Source organism: Entelurus aequoreus, linkage group LG04, assembly GCF_033978785.1.
Source record: "Entelurus aequoreus isolate RoL-2023_Sb linkage group LG04, RoL_Eaeq_v1.1, whole genome shotgun sequence".
Lineage (NCBI taxonomy): Eukaryota > Metazoa > Chordata > Actinopteri > Syngnathiformes > Syngnathidae > Entelurus > Entelurus aequoreus.
Genome location: NC_084734.1, coordinates 43238034 through 43259252, shown reverse-complemented (window position 1 = coordinate 43259252; position 21219 = coordinate 43238034). Strand labels below are relative to the sequence as shown.

At 46.0% G+C, this 21219-nt stretch overlaps 1 protein-coding gene across 4 annotated transcripts in view; it reads right to left on the bottom strand.

Moving 5' to 3' along the window:
* Nucleotides 1-21219, bottom strand: part of atad2b (ATPase family AAA domain containing 2B) — a 152732-nt gene that overhangs the window by 112948 nt on the left and 18565 nt on the right. For all 4 annotated transcript variants that reach the window (XM_062044939.1, XM_062044940.1, XM_062044942.1 and 1 more), the window contains exons 6-10: nucleotides 6929-7055; nucleotides 6729-6860; nucleotides 6557-6632; nucleotides 6376-6477; nucleotides 3907-4018 (exon numbers count right to left, since the gene is read on the bottom strand). In XM_062044939.1, the coding sequence (XP_061900923.1) occupies nucleotides 3907-4018; nucleotides 6376-6477; nucleotides 6557-6632; nucleotides 6729-6860; nucleotides 6929-7055 (549 nt within the window). The remainder of the gene's footprint in view (nucleotides 1-3906; nucleotides 4019-6375; nucleotides 6478-6556; nucleotides 6633-6728; nucleotides 6861-6928; nucleotides 7056-21219) is intronic.

Genomic DNA, 21219 nt, shown 5'->3' with positions numbered 1-21219 from the left:
TCAGTGCCTGGGGAATCTGTGGTGGGCTCTCCTATTTCTGGGGCTGAGGTTGCTGAGGTAGTTAAAAAGCTCCTCGGTGGCAAGGCCCCGGGGGTGGATGAGATCCGCCCGGAGTTCCTTAAGGCTCTGGATGCTGTGGGGCTGTCTTGGTTGACAAGACTCTGCAGCATCGCGTGGACATCGGGGGCGGTACCTCTGGATTGGCAGACCGGGGTGGTGGTTCCTCTCTTTAAGAAGGGGAACCGGAGGGTGTGTTCTAACTATCGTGGGATCACACTCCTCAGACTTCCCGGTAAGGTCTATTCAGGTGTACTGGAGAGGAGGCTACGCCGGATAGTTGAACCTCGGATTCAGGAGGAACAGTGTGGTTTTCGTCCTGGTTGTGGAACTGTGGACCAGCTCTATACTCTCGGCAGGGTCCTTGAGGGTGCATGGGAGTTTGCCCAACCAGTCTACATGTGTTTTGTGGACTTGGAGAAGGCATTCGACCGTGTCCCTCGGGAAGTCCTGTGGGGAGTGCTCAGAAAGTATGGGGTATCGGACTGTCTGATTGTGGCAGTCCGCTCCCTGTATGATCAGTGTCAGAGCTTGGTCCGCATTGCTGGCAGTAAGTCGGACACGTTTCCAGTGAGGGTTGGACTCCGCCAAGGCTGCCCTTTGTCACCGATTCTGTTCATAACTTTTATGGACGGAATTTCTAGGCGCAGTCAAGGCGTTGAGGGGATCTGGTTTGGTGGCTGCAGGATTATGTCTCTGCTTTTTGCAGACGATGTGGTCCTGATGGCTTCATCTGGCCAGGATCTTCAGCTCTCACTGGATCGGTTCTCAGCTGAGTGTGAAACGACTGGGATGAGAATCAGCACCTCCAAGTCCGAGTCCATGGTTCTCGCCTGGAAAAGGGTGGAGTGCCATCTCCGGGTTGCGGGGGAGACCCTGCCCCAGGTGGAGGAGTTCAAGTACCTCGGAGTCTTGTTCACGAGTGAGGGAAGAGTGGATCGTGAGATCGACAGGCGGATCGGTGCGGCGTCTTCTGTAATGCGGACGCTGTATCGATCCGTTGTGGTGAAGAAGGAGCTGAGCCGGAAGGCAAAGCTCTCAATTTACCGGTCGATCTACGTTCCCATCCTCACCTATGGTCATGAGCTTTGGGTTATGACCGAAAGAACAAGATCACGGGTACAAGCGGCCGAAATGAGTTTCCTCCGCCGGGTGGCGGGGCTCTCCCTTAGAGATAGGGTGAGAAGCTCTGCCATCCGGGGGGAGCTCAAAGTAAAGCCGCTGCTCCTCCACATCGAGAGGAGCCAGATGAGGTGGTTCGGGCATCTGGTCAGGATGCCACCCGAACGCCTCCCTAGGGAGGTGTTTAGGGCACGTCCGACCGGTAGGAGACCACGGGGAAGACCCAGGACATGTTGGGAAGACTATGTCTCCCGGCTGGCCTGGGAACGCCTCGGGATCCCCCGGGAGGAGCTAGACGAAGTGGCTGGGGAGAGGGAAGTCTGGGCTTCCCTGCTTAGGCTGCTGCCCCCGCGACCCGACCTCGGATAAGCGGAAGAAGATGGATGGATGGATGGATGGATTTTTGAGTTTTCTTAAGCTGTATGCCATAATCAGCAATATTAAAATAATTAAAAGCTTGCAATATTTCAGTTGATGTAATGAATCCAAAATGTATGACATTTTTGTTTTGTTAATTACATTACAGAAAATAAAGAACTTTATCACAATATTCTAATTTTCTGAGACAGTCCTGTATACACACACACACACACACACACACACACACACATTTTACATACACTTGTGAAGGACATAATGTCATGGCTGTCTTGAGTTTCCAATCTTTTCTACAACTCTTATTTTTTGTGATAGAGTGATTGGAGCACATACTTGTTTGTCCCAAAAAACATTCATGATGTTGGGTTCTTTTATGAATTTATTATGGGTCTACTGAAAATGTGACCAAATCTGATGGGTCAAAAGTACACATACATTATCAATTTTGGTGATGTAGAAAAGTTATAATCAAATCAAATTAGCTTCATGGCCTCTTAACTTCATGTGAGTAATTATGATTGACGACACCTGTTGACTTGTCTGAGCCCATTTGAATAGAGCTCATGTGATGCAGTCATTAGATTCGGTTACAAACGCGACAATGGGAAAGTCAAAGGAACTCAGCACAGATCTGAAAAAAATAATCATTGACTTGAACAAGTCAGGAAAGTCACTTGGAGCCATTCCAAAGCAGCTTAAGGTCTCAAGAGCAACTGTGCAGACAATTGTTCGTAAGTATAAAGTGCGTGGTGTCACTGCCACGGTCAGGAAGAAAACTCAATCTATCAACTGCTGCTGAGAGAAAATTGGTCAAGAACCACCAAAAAGCAGGTTTGCAATGAATTGGAAGCTGCTGGAACACAGGTGTCAGTGTCCACAGTCAAGCGTGTTTTGCATCGCCATGGACTGGCTACCATGCAAGAAGGAAGCCCTTGCTCCAGAAGCGACACCTTAAGGCTTGTCTTAAGTTTGCTGCTGATTACATGGACAAAGATAAGACCTTCTAGAGGAAAGTTCTGTGGTCAGATGAAACAAAAATTGAGCTGTTTGGCCACAATACCCAGCAATATGTTTGGAGGAGAAAAGGTGAGGCCTTTAATCCCAGGAACACCACAACTACCGTCAAGCATGGTGGTGGTAATATTATGCTCTGGGCCTGTTTTGCTGCCAATGGAACTGGTGCTTTACAGAGAGTAAATATGACAATGAAAAAAAAGGATTACCTCCAAATTCTACAGGACAACCTAAAATCATCAGCCCAGAGGTTGGGTTTTGGGCACAGTTGGGTGTTCCAACAGGACAATGACCCCAAACACACTTCAAAAGTGGTAAAGTAATGGCTAAATCAGGCTAGAATTAAGGTTTTAGAATGGCCTTCCCAAATTCCTGACTTAAACGTGTGGATAATGCTGAAGAAACAAGTCCATGTCAGAAAACCAACAAATTTAGCTGAACTGGACCAATTTTGTCAAGAGGAGTAGTCAAAAATTCAACCAGAAGCTTGCCAGAAGCTTGTGGATAGCTACCAAAAACGCCTTATTGCAGTGAAACTTGCCAAGGGACATTTAACCAAATATTAACATTGCTGTATGTATACTTTTGACCCAGCAGATTTGGTTAAATTTTCAGTAGACACATAATAAATTCATAAAAGAACCAAACTTCATGAATGTTTATTGTGACCAACAAGTATGTGCTCCAATCACTCTATCACAAAAAATAAGAGTTGTAGAAATTATTGGAAACTCAAGACAGCCATGATATTATGTTCTTTACAAGTGTATGTAAACTTTTGACCACGACTGTACATCCATCTTCTTCCGCTTATCCGAGATATACACACGTACATACATCCTTTTTTTTTTCAAAAGATAAATTCTGATACTTTGCGAAAGAAGCCCTCCACGTCCACTCTATGACAATCTAAGAACGCCTTCATACTACATTTGCAGACAGACAAAAAAAAACGGATTAAAAATGTGACTATGGGGCAACATTTACGCATAAATTACACCAAAGCATATCCAATACATATTATCTAGACCACAAGAAAGTGTGTGAAATGTAGATTAGAATGATTATAGGTCAATGAATATTGTCCATTTCTTCTCAGCACTGTTCTTCACTCACTTTCTTCCTTCTCAATATAAAAACAAAGTTATGTCCATCCCTACCCATGAGCTAATGCGAGCGAGTAAAACTGGGTGTTTTGGCTTGTAACTTCGTGACCTAAATCAAAGCAATTAACTGAGAGACCGCTCATATCCCTAAAAACTTGTAAGCTGAGGCACTCGTATCCCGAGAACCATTGTATAACTATTTGGGAGTTTGTGGGTGTTGCACACTCACAGAAGAGTCGAGGTTCATGGGGTCCACATCTGACAGGCTGGCTCCAACTTTTGTCCGATCGCGCAGTATGCCACTTGCCAGGTCCTCCGCAGACAAGTTCATGGGCAAACACCTGAGAGAGAAACAGAATTTGGAGTTGTTATAATTAAGACACATGGGAATTGTGGACTGCAGTGGGTCATGTTTAGGTAAAGGAGGGCTACTCTACAGTACAGTATTTATCCTACATGTAATTGATCATCAAATTAAAGCCGCCACACCTAAAACAATTACGGGATTGTCTGGAGTGGAGGTGGCACACCTGCGATGTGGACGTACTTTAATGTATTTGAGATACACCCACAGACAGAGAGCTAAAAAATGTGCAATGTACAAATATTAACGAGCAAAAAGGCTGAAGCAACGCGAAGCAAGTGTGACGTAAAGCTTGCTGCAGGTCCCGCTGTTTGTCGCAGAAATGGAGCGACAGAAGTAAAGTGTCTCATGGAACGACAGAAGTAAGCGAGTTTATAAACACGGATACAGTCTCCAATAACATCAGAAAGATGCTAGAATTGTTGCTAATCAGTTTTAATAAAGATAGTCATTTAAAGGATTGGAGAAGTCTCAAGAAACCTGGTAAATTCTCAAAGTACATTGTACAATAAGCAGCAAAAATTGAAAAACAGAGCAAAACGATAAAATATAAAGAAACAAATGTATGATATTACTCGGGCTGTAGCAGTATTGTATATACCGCTTGTATTGTGGTTTCATAATCCTAGCAATAATGGCGTGAAGTGTGACGGTGCCAAATGAAAACTTGCTGAGTGTAGTTTTTTGTAATAATAAGAGATTTTTTTTTCAAAACCCTAACAACTGTTTGAGTTATGTTGCTAACAAAGAAACCCTGTTGAAAACATAACCTCTGTGGTGGAGGTAATAACACGCACCACGTTCATCTCGAGCGTTCCAAGCCAAAACAGACTCGGTCATGGCGCACCGTGCAGAGGGAAAGAAAGCACTTGCTGCACACCGAAACTATTTAAGCTATCATCACCCTGAAAATGTTGAAGCCAGCGAAGCTTAACGTCAATTTGTGAGGTATTTACATTATTGAAAGTTGAAATGAGAGTTAATTTTTCTGAGAATGTGCATTTTCTAAACTGACAGAAAAAATATCCACTGTAGAGGACACTGCTTCTCAGAAAGTAAATGCTGAGACACTGTGGATGTTCCCGCACAAATCTTTGCACTTAAAAATACTTGTTTGTAGTAATAAATATGATTAGAATATTTTAGCAGTATTCAATTACAGTAAGTGTGTTTATCTTTAACATTCCTGTCACTTCATTTTACACACTATGGCAGTCTTTTTTTTGGACATATACCACAATAGTATTGTACTATGGTACTAATATCGTACGGTGAGATTTTGATGTTGTGACATCCATAGTTAATACTAATTATTAAATACAGATGTGTCTCTAAATGTATGCAGGGTTTCCCCTACATGTATCCGATCGGGGCGCCACGGCTAAATTGAAGCCGCCACACCTTAAAAATGAGGATTTTTCTTTACCTAGAAACAAATTAAAGTAATGTATTGTATGAATGGATATATAGCCTATATTATTCAAGCACTATTGACTAGTGATGCGCAGAAAATGTGGCCATTTAAAAACTTTTCAACCGTAAGCAAGACGCACATGAGTGTCTGGAGCCTTGGTGGTAAAACGAGGCTCCGCCCGCAGTGGGAAGCGCACAGTAACGCTTTGTACTCCAGCCAGACCCACCCAGCCCTTAGAGCCAATCCTTGTCCTGAAATTCTCTTAACCGCATAGTTTTTACACATGATGCCAGCTATACAGCAGTGGCAATTAGCATGGGGAAACCCTGGTATGTAAAACATTTTTTACGCCTTTATAAAAAAATGTGTTCATCATCGCAGATTAGGCAAATTATAATTGTCATATTCAGCACGCCCCCACCACCAAAGGTATATTGTCTTTTTTTCCCTAAATTGTGTTACAAACTAAGTAAGTGTGTTAGTGATTGCTATAATGTGGAAAAGCAGTAGGATTAAAAAGGCTTTGCTTCTGGCGTGTTATCAAAGAGAAATGAAAAATATGTGATTTATTATATTTAAACTGTACACATGTTCGAAATCAATTTCAACCAACCAAAAAAAAAATTGCACCGCGGTAGTGGCTGCTGGTAGCAGGAGCTCTGTGCGCCTGTGTTTCCTCCTAGTGTGTTCTTGATTTTACTACTTCTATCCATCCATCCATTTTCTACCGCTTATTCCCTTCGGGGTCGCGGGGGGCGCTGGAGCCTATCTCAGCTACAATCAGGCGGAAGGCGGGGTACACCCTGGACAAGTCGCCACCTCATCACAGGGCCAACACAGATAGACTTCATCCTACCTTAATCTGGGGGAAACCCAGACAGTATGTTAAAACCCTACAAAAAACAAACATATCTAATCACCTGTTCCTTGCCCAAGTCATGCTTTTGCTCTTCCTCCTTTCAAAGCGTTCCTCGTCCGACGATGAAGTGGTGTCGCTGCTATGGATGGCGTGTTTCTTCACTCTGTAAAAGACAAAACAAAATTTGAAAGACAACATGGTGTGATGTCACAATGACAATCCAAGCATGCACTTCTACTGACCGTATATGGCTTCTTCTTGCAGGGGATCTGTGGGTGTCAAAAAGTGAGGGGTTGCTTTGCTTTCTGTTCACTGGCTCTGAGAACAAAAACAGCAGACGGCATGGCATGGTTGCAAGCTTTAAATCAAATAAATCTATACTCAAATAAATCCAGCTAAACTTCTGCCTAATACCAATCGGTGGTGCCTCATATCTCTGCACAGTCTTGCGTTGTCTGAGGTTGTACGGCCTGTCGTTTTCCTCCCCGACTTCCTCCGCCTCATCGTCATCATCGCCATCTTCTTCTTCGTCATCCTCGTGAGATTCTGAAAGTGGCGTAAAATATAATGATACGTAAAAACCACACAAACTCCTAAAGCAGATAAAAACAAACCTTCCGTCCCTTCCTCTTCTTCCTCCTGTGTTTTACTCATGACCTTGTGGTGCGCTGGCAAACTGAACGTGCCACCCCGGCGCATTGATTTCCTCCGCTTCACACGAGAGTACATGTCTATGTTTTCCTAAAAAAAAAAAAAATTGAAATTAATGTTTGTTTGCATTGCACCGCTATTCCCATTTCTTAGGTATGCGCTAAGGGGCGATTATCGGCGCCGATATTTGGCATTTTTGACGTACAGTATATCTATATTGGGCAATATTTGTTTGTTTTTTACAACTTAAACAGAAATACATCAGATACAATATATACATGTATTATACCAGTATTTTTTTTTAGGTTTGATAATTAGAGAGTAAGTTAGTAGTAATAACCAGTAGGGTTGCACATCTCTCTCTGATAAACGATTCGATATGAATCTAGATACACAGGTTACGATTCGATTCAAAAACGATATCCTTTTATTACAGACCGATTCGATTCGATTCCGAACGATACGATTCGATTTGACGGTTAATATTCAAGACTCCAAATCCCCAAGCATTGTGGCTTTATGGCACTGGCAAAAAAAAACAGAACAACAAAATCACATGTCAATGTATTTATCTATAGATTTGGACCAAAAAAATTCTGGCTGAATTGTAGGATGGGAACTCCAGAGGTAAAAGCAGCACAGAATAGTAACAACAAAGTGCAATATTTCAGCCTGAGCATAGTTTTGAACACTAGAGGTAGGTAACAAAGATTCAATATTTCAACCTGAGCATATAGTGTTTTGAACACTAGAGGTAGGTAACAATGAACACTAGAGGTAGGTAACAAAGATTCAATATTTCAACCTGAGCATATAGTGTTTTGAACACTAGAGGTAGGTGTTACAGGGTGATTGTATTGACATACTGTGCCACCCTGTGGCAGCCACGGTGACCTCACCTATAACATATCCCTGCGTCACGTGTGTTTACCTCCGTTGTACTGCCTGCATGCAGCCTGAATACACGGTACTGAGACACAGCAGGACTCTTGTCATCTTTATAATGCACCGCACCTTATAACATGGTGTCAGAAGTCCAATCAGGACCCGATTATGCCCCACATTCTGTCCGTTGCTGAGACAGTGTGCGTTTATTTGTTTTGGTGAGTTTTAGCAGTTTCATTTAGCCTGTTAGCTTTAGCACCGCGTTGGTATAATGGCTTCCAACATCCCGCCTCCGGAGCCCATGAAGATGGCTGGGGACACTCACGGTAACTGGAAAAACTTCCGAGCAGAGTTTGAGGATTATCTGCTGGCGACCGGGCTCAACGAGAAGGAGAAGCCCGTCCAAGCAGCGGCACTGAGATGGCTAATGGGGAACGACTGCCTCCATGTTTACAAATACAACCTGGGACTCACTGCCGACCAACAGAAAGATGCCGGTGCTATTCTGGAGGCACTGGAGGGATACTTTACCCCCGTGAAGAACGTCACATTCGAGAGGTACGTTTTTGGAAACTTAAAGCAAGAGGAATGGAAGAGGATGATCTCAAATTGGATCAGGCAATCATGATCTGCCGTGCAGCCGAGGTCATGGACAATAAATTAAAGACTATGTCACTGGGCAACTCTGCGCCTGGAGAGAGCATCAATGCCACGCAGGGGGGACAAAGATATGGACGCAGGTCTGCCGGTAGGCTATCTGAGCCCACCAACATCAGTTCACAGCTCCAGGGCATGAGAGACACAGTGGAATGCAAGTACTGTGGCACAAGGCGCAAACGTGGGCGAGACCAGTGCCCTGCATTTGGTAAATCCTGCCGCTCTTGTGGCACTGCCAACCATTTTGCCAAAGTATGCATGAAGAGGGGTCAGCACGCACGCCAGTTGAACACTGTGGATGACCCGTCGACAGGGGAACAGGAGGACATTGATGGAGATGAGAGAGATGTGTACACAGCAGAGAGCGTGGGAGCTGTGAACACGCAAGGGAAGAAGTGGTTTGTCAATCTGCCACTGCAACAGGGGGTCCAGAGGTGCCAGCTCGACTCTGGAGCCACCTGCAATGTGATTAGCATGAAGGACAAGATGAGACTGGCGCCCAGAACGCCTCTTCAGAAGAGTCTCACCAGATTGAAGCTGTACAACAGTGAGTGGATGAACTCGCTGGGGTTGTACAGCACACAGTGTGTCATTAGGGGCAGAACACACAAGCTGGACTTTGAGGTTGTGCGTACAGGCCAGAGGCCCTTGCTTTCAGGGGAGACATGTGAGAGACTGGGTCTGATACGATTCACCATTCCTGAGGAGCTAAATAAAGTGGAACACTGCAGGATGGGAGACCTGACCAAAGAGCGTCTCATCAACACATACCACGACGTGTTCACCAGCCCAGTTGAGTCCCTGCCTGGTGATGTTCACTTTGAGCTGGACAGCAGCGTGGCGCCTGTGCAGTGTGCCCCCAGGAATGTTCCAGTGGCCCTCAAGGCAGCTGTTAAAGCACAGCTCGATCAATACGAAAAGGATGGACATTTAACCACAGTCACACAGCCCACAGACTGGATCAGCAATCTGGTCATAGTGAAAAAAACGGATAAATTGAGACTATGCATTGACCCAAAGCTACTCAACCGAGCCCTGAAACGGTCCCACTACCTCATGCCCACTTTAGATGACGTGTTGTACAAGCTGCCAAAGGCGCGTATATTCACGCTGGTGGATGCGCGTGATGCATTCCTGCAGTGCCGACTGGATGAGGAAAGTAGCCTGATGACAATGTTCTGGACACCATGGGGCAGAAAACGGTGGCTGAAGCTCCCCTTTGGTGTGTCAGTGGCTCCGGAACTGTACCAGAGAAAGCAACATGAGCTCCTAGCTGGATTAACTGGGATTGAGCCCATAGCCGATGATATCCTCATAGTTGGCTACGGGGATACGGATGATGAGGCCAACCGCGACCATGACACAAACCTAATTTCCCTAATGGACAGATGCAGAGAAGTTAAGCTCAGGCTGAGCCTGAAAAAGTTGCAGTTCCGAGTGAAGGAGGTCCGTTTCCACGGCCACATACTGTCTGCCGAGGGCCTCAAGGCTGACCCTGACAAGGTCAGGGCGGTTCTGGACATGCCGAACCCCACAGACACTAAAGGGGTCCAGCGGTGTGTTGGCTTTGTGAACTATCTTTCCAGATTTATGCCCCGCCTGTCAGAGGTATGTGAACCATTGAGGAGGCTGCTAGACAAAGACGTGACGTGGCACTGGCTGCCAAAACATGATGCTGCCATGAAGGAAATGAAGACACTGGTCACAGCAGTACCGGTCCTACGTTATTATGACGCCATCAAGCCAGTCACCATACAGAGCGACTCCAGTCAGACAGGCCTGGGCTGCTGTCTGCTACAGGAAGGGCAGCCTGTCACTTTTGCCTCCCGCGCCCTGACCCAGACGGAACAAAACTACGCACAGATAGAAAAGGAGTGCCTGAGCATCGTGTTCGCCTGGCAACGCTTCCACTACTACCTATATGGACGGGGTGATGTGACAGCAGAGACCGACCACCGCCCTTTAGTGTCCATCTTCAGTAAGCCCCTCCTCAGCGCACCCAAGCGCCTACAGAGCATGCTCCTGACACTTCAGAATTACTGCCTTACGGTGGTGTACAAGCCAGGCCCTGAAATGTACATAAGTGACACGCTTAGTAGAGCCACCACCCCGCCACGGAAAACAGACACACTGTACCGACGAGAAATGGTCTGCAGCATGCAACAGGAGCAGTGTGACGCAGCGGCCATTCAGCAGGCAGACTACCTCAATGTCAGTAGCCAACGCTTGGCACAGATCCGAGCACACACAGAGGAGGATGTGTGTCTCCAAACGCTCAAGGCAGTCGCACTGCATGGATGGCCAGAACACAAAGAGGAGGCCCCCGTACTCATCAGGGACTACTGGGCCATCAGAGATTAAATAAGCGCACAGGATGGCGTGCTTTTCAGGAGCCAGCGCGTCATCATTACAAAAGCCATACGTCCGGAAATGCTGAGGAGGATCCACTACAATCATGTGGGTGGTGAAGCATGCTACAGACATGCCCACGATACATTGTACTGGCCCGGCATGCAAGGGGAAGTCAAAGACTATGTACAGCAGTGCTCTGTGTGTAACGAGTATGCGCACGAACAACAAAAAGAGACCATGATGTCACACCCGCTCCCCACACGTCCATGGCAGCTGGTAAGCATGGACTTGTACAGCTACGCAGCACAGACCTTTTTGCTCGTGGTGGACCACTACTCTGACTTCTGGGAGATCGACCTGCTCCCTGACTTGTCGGCCGACACCACAATCCGACGAATCAAGGCACAGTTTGCACGTTAATGCGTCCCGGACAGAGCCATTTCAGATGGGGGAAGCCAGTTTGCGTGTAGTGCATTTGCAAGGGAGTGGGGCTTCGAACATGTCATGTCCTCACCGGCACCCAAAAGCTAATGGCAAAGCAGAGTCAGCAGTAAAGATTGTGAAAGGCTTGTGCAAAAAGGCGGACCGTGCCAAAGAGGACCCCTGGAAGGCATTTCTGCATTGGCGAAACACGCCCACTGAGGGCATAAATTGCAGCCCAGCACAGCGGCTCATGTCACGAAGGCTGAGAACACTTCTTCCGGTGGCCGACCAGCTCCTTGCACCGCAGGTCATCACAGGGGTTTCCGACAAGCTGAGGGGGAAGCATCAGGCGGCGAAGTTAGTGTATGACAAATCGGCGAGGGATCTGCCGGAGCTGAACGTCGGCCAGCCCGTCAGAATGAAGCCGCTCCCGGGAGACAGGACGGGCAGATGGAGGAGAGGGGTGTGCCTGCAGCAGTTGGGACTTCGGTCCTATCTGGTCGACGTAGAGGGGACCACATATCGACGCAACAGAATTGATCTTCGACCGGCCGAGGCAACCCCTGCCCAACCGCTGGCTCGACCAGAATTGACCCCAGAACAGCCTGCGAGTGGAGGTGGCAACAGAGACAGTGTTGGCGGTGCTGGGGGGTCTCCAAGGTCTTCCCCGGCCCCAAGGTCACCGCCGTCTTCTCCGCAGGCCAGAGACACACCGCGCCGTGTGCTACAGGGCCGGACTTTCTCCCGGAGTGGGAGGCTGATTAAGCCTCCTGACAGACTTGACCTCTAGGTCACACATGGACTGTGCCACGCACACACACACACACACACATACACACAGACCAGGGGTCGGCAACCTTTACCACTCAAAGAGCCATTTTGGCAAGTTTCACAAATTAAAGAAAGTAATGGGAGCCACAAAAAAAATTTTAAAATTTAAAATGAAAAACACCGCATACAAAGCTTACATGCTTTGAGCTATGTTAACTAGGGGTCTCAGACACACGCACCGGCACGCACTTTAATGTGGAAATTTTATGTTAGTGCAGCCCGCGAGTTTTGAATGAATGTCGCTTGATAACGTCACACTTGCCAACCCTCTCATTTTTCCCGGGAGACTCCCGATTATCAGAGCGTGATGACACTGCATTTGGCGCCCTCTACAGTCTGACCTATCAGTGTACCTGCTCGACCACAAGTGGGATGCAGCCTTAGCTTGCTCACGTAAGTGACAGCAAGGCTACTAACTCAGCAGCCACACATCTTACACTGACGGTACCCAATACCCAGAATCCCATGCAGCCCTAACTCTTCCGCTCAACCAACGCACGGAGAGGGGGGTTGATGTGTGGGGGGATTTGGTGGTAGCGGGGGGTGTATAATGTAGACCGGAAGAGTTAGGGCTGCATGGGATTCTGGGTAATGGTTGTGTTGTGTTTATGTTGTGTTACAGTGGGATGTTCTCCAGAAATGTGTTTTTCATTCTTTTTTGGTGTGGGTTCACAGTGTGGCGCATATTTGTAACATAACAATGTTAAAGTTGTTTGATACGGCTACCGTCAGTGTAAGCTGTGTGGCTGATGAGTAAGTATGCTTTGCTGTCTCCTGTGTGTGCAAGTAATAACAACATGCAACATGTGGCTGGACTGGCACACTGTATGTAAATGCTATAGAGGACAATTACTGCAGTGCAATTAGGGCACGCCCTTTATATAGTAATTAGAGTGTAAATAGGATTATTTTTTCCCTGGGAGTAATCTATGAGAGACACTGACATCCATAAATCTCCTGGGAAAATCGGTGGGGTCGGCATGTATGTAGCTGAGCCGCATCAGAGTGGTCAAGGAGCCGCATGCGGCTCTGGAGCCGCGGGTTGCCGACCCCTGACACAGACACACACTGACATACACTCGAATAAAACATGCATGGACTGTTTGCACTTTCAAACACACATGGGCTGTGAAATTTGTCAAAAAAAAAAAAAAAAAAAAAAAAAAAGGAAGTGAGTGTTGTAACAATCCAAAAAAAAGTGATGTTCTGATTGACGGTGATTTGATGACAGGTGTGTTCTTATCCTGCTACTATGTAGTGTTACGTTCTATTGCTATATATTTGATATCTGATATTGGATGTTGAACCAGGTTTTGCTATCTGAGGTTGAATCTGGTGTTACTAGTATGTTGAGGGTCTACAGTTGATTTACAGGCAGCATTGTTCCAGTGTGGATACTTTACTAAAGGAAGGGAGATGTTACAGGGTGATTGTATTGACATACTGCGCCACCCTGTGGCAGCCACGGTGACCTCACCTATAACATATCCCTGCGTCACGTGTGTTTACCTCCGTTGTACTGCCTGCATGCAGCCTGAATACACGGTACTGAGACACAGCAGGACTCTTGTCATCTTTATAATGCACCGCACCTTATAACAGTAGGTAACAATGAACACTAGAGGTAGGTAACAAAGATTCAATATTTCAACCTGAGCATATAGTGTTTTGAACACTAGAGGTAGGTAACAATGAACACTAGAGGTAGGTAACAAAGGTGCAACATTACAATGTAAACAAGTTACACACCTAGTACACATCTCAAAATGTGGCAACAATTAGCACAGTGACAAGTGCTTTGTGTAAAAGAATAGAGAAAATAAATACATATGTAAAAAGAAAAATCTAACTACTGTGTGAGAGGTACCGTTTCCCAGGTCAAAAAGCAGTAGTTCACTACACTATGCCTGTGCATTTTCATCATCACTGTCCTCTGTTTTTTTGGAGGGCAGATTTTTTTTAAGGAAAATCAACTGATCCACATGCTCATGTTTGAGCAGACTACGTTTTGTGGAAACAATGTCTCCCGCAGTACTGAACACACGTTCAGATTCCGTGTGTTTCACTTGATGTACTTTTTGATGCCGAAAGAGGCGATTTCAGCCACTTGAATGACGACGAAATCATTAAAGGCTCACAATTTGTAATCCATCCACAAGTAAAGAAAACTTGGATTATTTCACTTTATGTACTTTTTTATGCCGAAAGAGGCGATTTCAGCCACTTCGGTCATTACAGCAGAGTTTAGATATACTTTTCGAGACGAGTGACGTCAGCGCGCTCCCGCGTCAGGGGGTGCATTTTACGGCAGGGGTGAGTTTCCCGGCACAACACCGGGATGCAGCATCTTTTAGCCAGAGATGACAGCAGTGGCAAGTCCTGCTGCTCTTTCCACCACTGTAGTGGGGTTTTTTGAACATCTTTCTCGGTCCATTATCACCTTCGGTCAGACTGACGCTTTCGTTCTCCTCCACATTCATTTTCCGTGTTGTCTCTTGTTTATCACTCGTGCTAATACCAGCTAGGCGGCTACCGCGTTTGGCGAGTAGCTTCAGCTCTCGCGTTGTTTTAGAGACGCTGACGCATATTGTAATCTAGCCAACCCATGCAAAGTCTCGCGATAACCGATCCATGACTCTATAACCGATTCAGCTAGGAATTCATGGATTATTCGCATTGATTGAGGAGTCTGCTGTCACATATGCATGTACACTAGATGGCAGTGTTGCCCTGTTTGAGAGTGTCACAACATTGATGTTTACGGCAGACGACTTGCTTTACGGTAGGACAAAAACGTGTCTGTTGTTGTTGTGTGATGTTGCCGCACTGAGTGGACGTTCATGAAAACTGCCTACAATAAACCCACCTAAAGAAACAAAGAACTAACCCTCGATCATTCACATGGTGTCAGAAGTGGTCCGTGAGTCACGAAGTTCAATTTAAGACGGAAATAGACGACATGGCGAAGTTTAATCCCCCAGCGAGTTTTGCCTTTGACAAGCCGACAGAATGGCTCGACTGGAGACAGCGCTTTGAGCGATACAGACTCGCATCGAAACTCAACAATGAGGATGGTGACGTGCAGGTGAGCTGCCTGATTTATGCAATGGGCAACGAAGCAGAAAATATATATAAATCGTTCACCTTTGCCGAAGACGGACATAGAAACAACTTTGACCGCGTGGTGAAAAAGTTTGACGAGTATTTTTTCCCGAGGAGGAATATTATCCATGAGAGAGCATGTTTTCACCAGCGTGTCCAGCGGCCTGGGGAGAAGGTAGAGTGTTTTATCAGATCCCTGTACGATCTGTCAAAGCACTGTGAGTTCGGTGCCTGCCGGGATGAAAATATCCGCGACCGTATTGTTGTCGGGATAATTGACAAGGAGCTCTCACGCAGGCTACAGCTAATGGCGGACCTAACGCTCGCACTGACAATACAGACCGTCAGGCAGTCAGAGGAGGTTGCGGCACAAGTAAACCTGCAGGGAGACAAGATGGGTTCAGTACAGGAGGTGCGTTACAAACAACAACATCATTGGAAACAACAACAAGGCAAGACAAAAGACAGAAAATGGGGGAATGAAAATAAATGTGGAAAATGCGGGAAAGCTGAGCATGGCAGAGAGGGAAAATGCCCTGCAAGAAAAGCTACTTGCCACAACTGCCATAAAATCGGACATTGGGCCAGATTGTGTCGCAACAGCAACAAGTCAGTGAATGAAGTCACAGAAACTGGGCATGTTGAACAGACATCCTATTTCTTAGGTTCAGTGTGCAGTGGAGATGAGAAAGAACAGTGGACTGTTCAACTACAGGTGGATTCTATCCCAATGGAATTTAAAATTGACACAGGAGCTGATGTCAGTGTATTAAGTGAGGATGCGTTTCACACACTCACCCCACTGAGAGCACTGGAACCTGCTGACATTCCTCTGGACAGCCCAGGAGGTGAACTGTTGTGTCTGGGCCGATTTAAAGCAACAGTTAGCTACAAAGGGAAGGATTACCCCTTTAAAGCATACGTGGTGCGCGGCAGTAGTGTCAACAATCTACTCAGCCGGTCCCTTTCAGTAAGAATGAACTTGGTGCGACGAGTCGACGAAGTGACACACACCACCACAGGACATCAGCAAGCTTACGGTGAGCATGGCACACTAAACACTGAATCAGTTAGAATACAGCTGAAAGATGGTGCCCAACCGTATGCTGTTCATTCCGCACGACGTGTGCCCTTCCCAATATTACAAAAAGTCAAAGATGAACTACACAGGATGGAGTATAACGGCATCATAGAGCCAGTAACACAGCCGACTGAATGGTGTGCACCAATGGTACCTGTTCTGAAGAAGAACACTGGCAAAGCCAGGATATGTGTGGACTTGAAACGGCTTAAGGATTCAGTCAAAAGAGAGCGTTATATTTTACCTACCTGGCAGATCCCGCTGCACTCAGACAGCTGCAAGCTAACAACTTTTATTACACCGTTTGGCAGATACTGTTTTAAGAGATTACCATTCGGGATCACCAGCGCACCGGAAATCTTCCAGCGAAAAATGCTGGACACGCTGCAAGGGCTGGAAGGTGTTGAAGTTTTTATGGACGACATCCTGGTCTATGGGACCTCGATGGAACAGCATGTCATTAGACTTGAAAAGGTACTTCAACGTGTTGAATCAGCAGGCTTGAAGCTCAATAAAGACAAATGCTCCCTCAGACAAAGCCAACTACGTTTTTTGGGACACCTCATCGATCAGTCAGGGGTCAGACCCGACCCTGACAAAGTTGAGGCCATTCGACAGCTGGCCCCACCAAGAAATGTCCAGGAGCTTAAAAGAGTTCTGGGCATGGTGAACTACCTGGGGAGGTATGTTCCTAGCCTATCTACAATAGGTCAACCATTATATGAGCTTTTGAAAAGCAGGAACATCTGGACCTGGAGCCACACACAGCAGGCAGCATTTGAGAACATTAAGGAGATGCTGACCACAGCACCGGTTCTTTCCTTCTACGATGTTGCTAAGCCCACAGCTGTGTCCGCCGACGCCAGTAGTTATGGCCTGGGGGGCGTACTGCTCCAACTCCATGGAGAGGAGTGGAAGCCAGTAGCCTACTGCTCCAGACGTCTCACTGAAGCCGAAACATGTTACGCCCAGATCGAGAAAGAGTATCTGGCTGGTGTATGGGCCTGTGAAAAATTTGACAAGTATGTTTGCGGCTTGGATCAGTTCAGGCTTGAGACCGATCACAAACCATTAGTACCGCTTGTCAACAATAGAAGTCTGGACAATGTTCCTTTAAGATGTCAGCGGTTACTGATGAGACTCCTGAGGTACAAACCGGTAGCAGAATATGTGCCAGGGAAAACTCTTGTAGTTGCAGATGCCCTGTCTCGTAGCCCACAAACGCACACAAAAGGAGAGACTGACACTCGGGATGATGTGGCGTGCTACGTAGCCACAGTGATGCAGGGCATCCCAGCATCTCCAACCAGAATGGAGAGCATCAGGACAGCAACAATGGCCGACAGCCAGCTACAGGCTGTCATCAAACTAATCAGGTCAGGATGGCCAGAACACATTGCTAATGTCCCACCGTGTGCCAGAGACTTTCTAAAAGTGAAAAATGAACTATCAGAGGCTGATGGCTTGGTCACACGAGGAAACAGAATTGTTATTCCAAAGTTATTAAGAGCAGATATTTTGCAGAAAATATACGATGGACATCAAGGGCTCACAAAGTGCAGAGAAAGGGCCAAAACATCGGTTTGGTGGCCAGGACGCTCTGTAGGACTTAAGAACATTGTAGAGTCGTGCAGGACCTGTCAGGAGCAGAAGCGAGCTCAGCAGAAGGAGCCACTCATCTCCACACCCCTGCCAGACCGTCCATGGAAACGAATAGCTCTTGACCTTTGCGAACACAACAAGCACGATTATCTGGTGATATCTGATTACTATTCACGGTACCTGGAAATCCTGCATCTACCATCAACAACCAGCGCTCAGGTCATTCAGAGACTGAAAGCAACCTTCGCTAGGTTTGGTATCCCGGACGAGGTGGTGAGTGACAACGGACCTCAATTTTCCAGTGCGGAATTCCAGGAGGTGGCGCGACAACTGGACTTCAGACACATTACGTCTAGTCCTCACCACCCTCAAGGAAACGGACATGCAGAAAGAGCAGTGCAGACAGCAAAGAGAATCCTCCGACAGGACGATCCACTGATAGCTCTCATGTGCTATCGTTCGACTCCCTGCACTACCACAGGAGTTAGCCCAGCAGAACTGCTGATGGGGAGGAAGATCCGAACAACTCTCCCTACGCACGAGAAAAATCTGCAACCTAAATGGCCCAACAGAAAGACTGTCAAGCAAAAGGATGCTAAAGAGAAGACTAAACAAGCCTTCTATTACAATCTCCGTCATGGTGCCAGACATCTTCCTGCTCTACAGCCGGGAGATAATGTCTACATCAAGCTGGACAACGAAAAATCTTGGAAGACGCCAGCAGTTGTCTCAAAAGAAAGTATTACTCCGAGATCTTATATCGTCAATACACAGGGAGGAGCAGTGCTGCGGCGTAACAGACTTCATCTTCGGGCACAACCAATCCCCGAGCCGGAAAAGACTACCCCACCTGTGCACACCAATGAGAGTGGTGAGATGATTTCTCAATCACTGTGTGCCACCGTTACAGAGGATAGCTGCCCCAATCCAAGTGAGCTGACAACCCCAACACAAACACCAGGACATGTTTTGACCAGGTCTGGCCGTGTCAGTAAGCCAGCCGCTAAACTGGACTTGTAGAGAAGTGTTTTGGGTGTTTCACATTGGACAATGGGGTGAAAAAAAAAAACACCTAAGGCCTTTGGGGGGGAAGAAGAAGAAGAGAGATGACACAATCATCTGTTTACTTTGAGAATGCACATTGAGTTATGTTTTACGGAACATTTGTGTAACAGTTATGTAGCTTCTGTACATTTTGATAAGAGTAATTGCTTCCATTTTTATTGCGACAAAAGAAGTACACTTTGAGTTATTTGCAACTTAGACCTATTTTTACAGATTTGAATTTACTGTTACATAGCCCACTTGCGGTTTGAAAGTATTAGACAATGATGTGGCATCACAATTGTAATATTGTTCATTTCAATTGAGCTATTATTACCTGTTAAGATACACTTTGCAGTTATTTGATATAACTTGAAAAGAAGGGAGATGTCACATATGCATGTACACTAGATGGCAGTGTTGCCCTGTTTGAGAGTGTCACAACATTGATGTTTACGGCAGACGACTTGCTTTACGGTAGGACAAAAACGTGTCTGTTGTTGTTGTGTGATGTTGCCGCACTGAGTGGACGTTCATGAAAACTGCCTACAATAAACCCACCTAAAGAAACAAAGAACTAACCCTCGATCATTCACACATACCGATGCAATCTAATCGCTCACTTGTTGAACCGAATACTCGGTCGCATCGGTTTATCGTTCACAACCCTAATAACCAGTTAGTAGTAATAACCAGTGCTCCTTTCTGCTCAGCTTCCTTCCGTTTTGTGTGTTATTGCTACTGCAGCGCATCACAAGCTTCCGTTTGCAACACTCGCAGCGTGCATGGGCCAAATAAAGAGCGCAGCAAGTTTTTGTTTCGTGATTAAATCAAGTTACAACACGACAAAGATGGATGAAGATGACAGAAAATATATCTCTGCCAAAAATCCACATTTTGTGTAAATTGACAAATAAGAGACTTCTATAATAAGTAAAGACGAGCAGGCAGCCGCTCATTTCTGTAACATTGAAGAAGAAATGTCGTCAACCAGCTTGAAAAATGTCTTACCTATAAGCTACATGAAGGAGTCCAAAATTAATTTTATTTTAAATGTTTGCCATATTTCTAAATCATATATTTCATATCAACCATACCATTTGAAATCCATCCATCTATCCATTTTGTGTTACAAATTCAGAACAGGAAGTGAACATATGAAGAGGGTAGGATTAAATAAATGTTTCCTCCTACACCTTTTGGGACATGTTGTAAAGTCAAATGAAAGTATGTAAATTATGTGATGTATCGTACATCACATACAGTACATATATACATGTTCAAAATAAAATTCAACCTTACAACCAACAAATATTTCAAGGTTCCTAACGAGGAAACCTTACAATGTATCAAATCCATAAACTGGTTTTTATATTTTCTGTTTTCATTTCCAGCGTGAAAGCAAAGCCGAAGGCAGTCGGGTTATGAATCTAATAAAGAGACCGCGAATAGCATGGATAGCAGCCGTGAGACCACCAAACATGACCTTTAACTAGGGTTGGGTATCGAGTATAGAGTATCGATTGGAACCGGGACTAACTTTCCGATTCTCCCGGAATCGTTCAAATGTTTAAATTTCGATTCCTAGTTTCGATACCCAGTCCGCCGACCGGAAAAAAAGAATAAGTCTGCCGACCGGAAGAAGAAGCCGCTGAACACCAACGAAGAAGCGCCCACCACCGGAAGTGTTAGCATAGCCGAGTCTATGTAGCCGAGCGAGTCAGTCAAGCATGGATAGCGGGCGTCGGCGGTCGAAAGTGTGGCTTTATTTTACTAAAAAAAATTAAATATCGGCGAAATGTAACACATGCGACAGGACTGTTTCGTGCTTAGGAGGGTGCACGTCGAACATGATGAAGCACCTCCGAGTTCATGGAGTACAAATAAATGCGTGTTCCGTCTTCGACGCGCTGCGCCGACCGTCCTCCTCTGCCTCCGACGCGCAGCCTGGCACCTCGGTGACTGCACTGCAGTCCGAATCCGGTAAGTAAAACAATATATATGCAATAAATAATGTGTTTTGCGCCAACGTTGAGGCAGCTAACAAATTAGCCCGCGTATTTTTTCATAGACAATTTACAACCTGCTAGCCGGGCTCCGCGATGTGCTCAGCGTACTCCGTTCACCGTAGCGGCAATGGGGAAGATGACGGTGCCACAGACGGAAGAGTGCCACAGAAAGGTCACTGCACACATAGTCAAAAGACTGCATCCCTTTTCAGAGGTGGAATCTCCAACATTTAGGTTAGTTAAGCAATAACGTTAGAGCTAAGCTAAT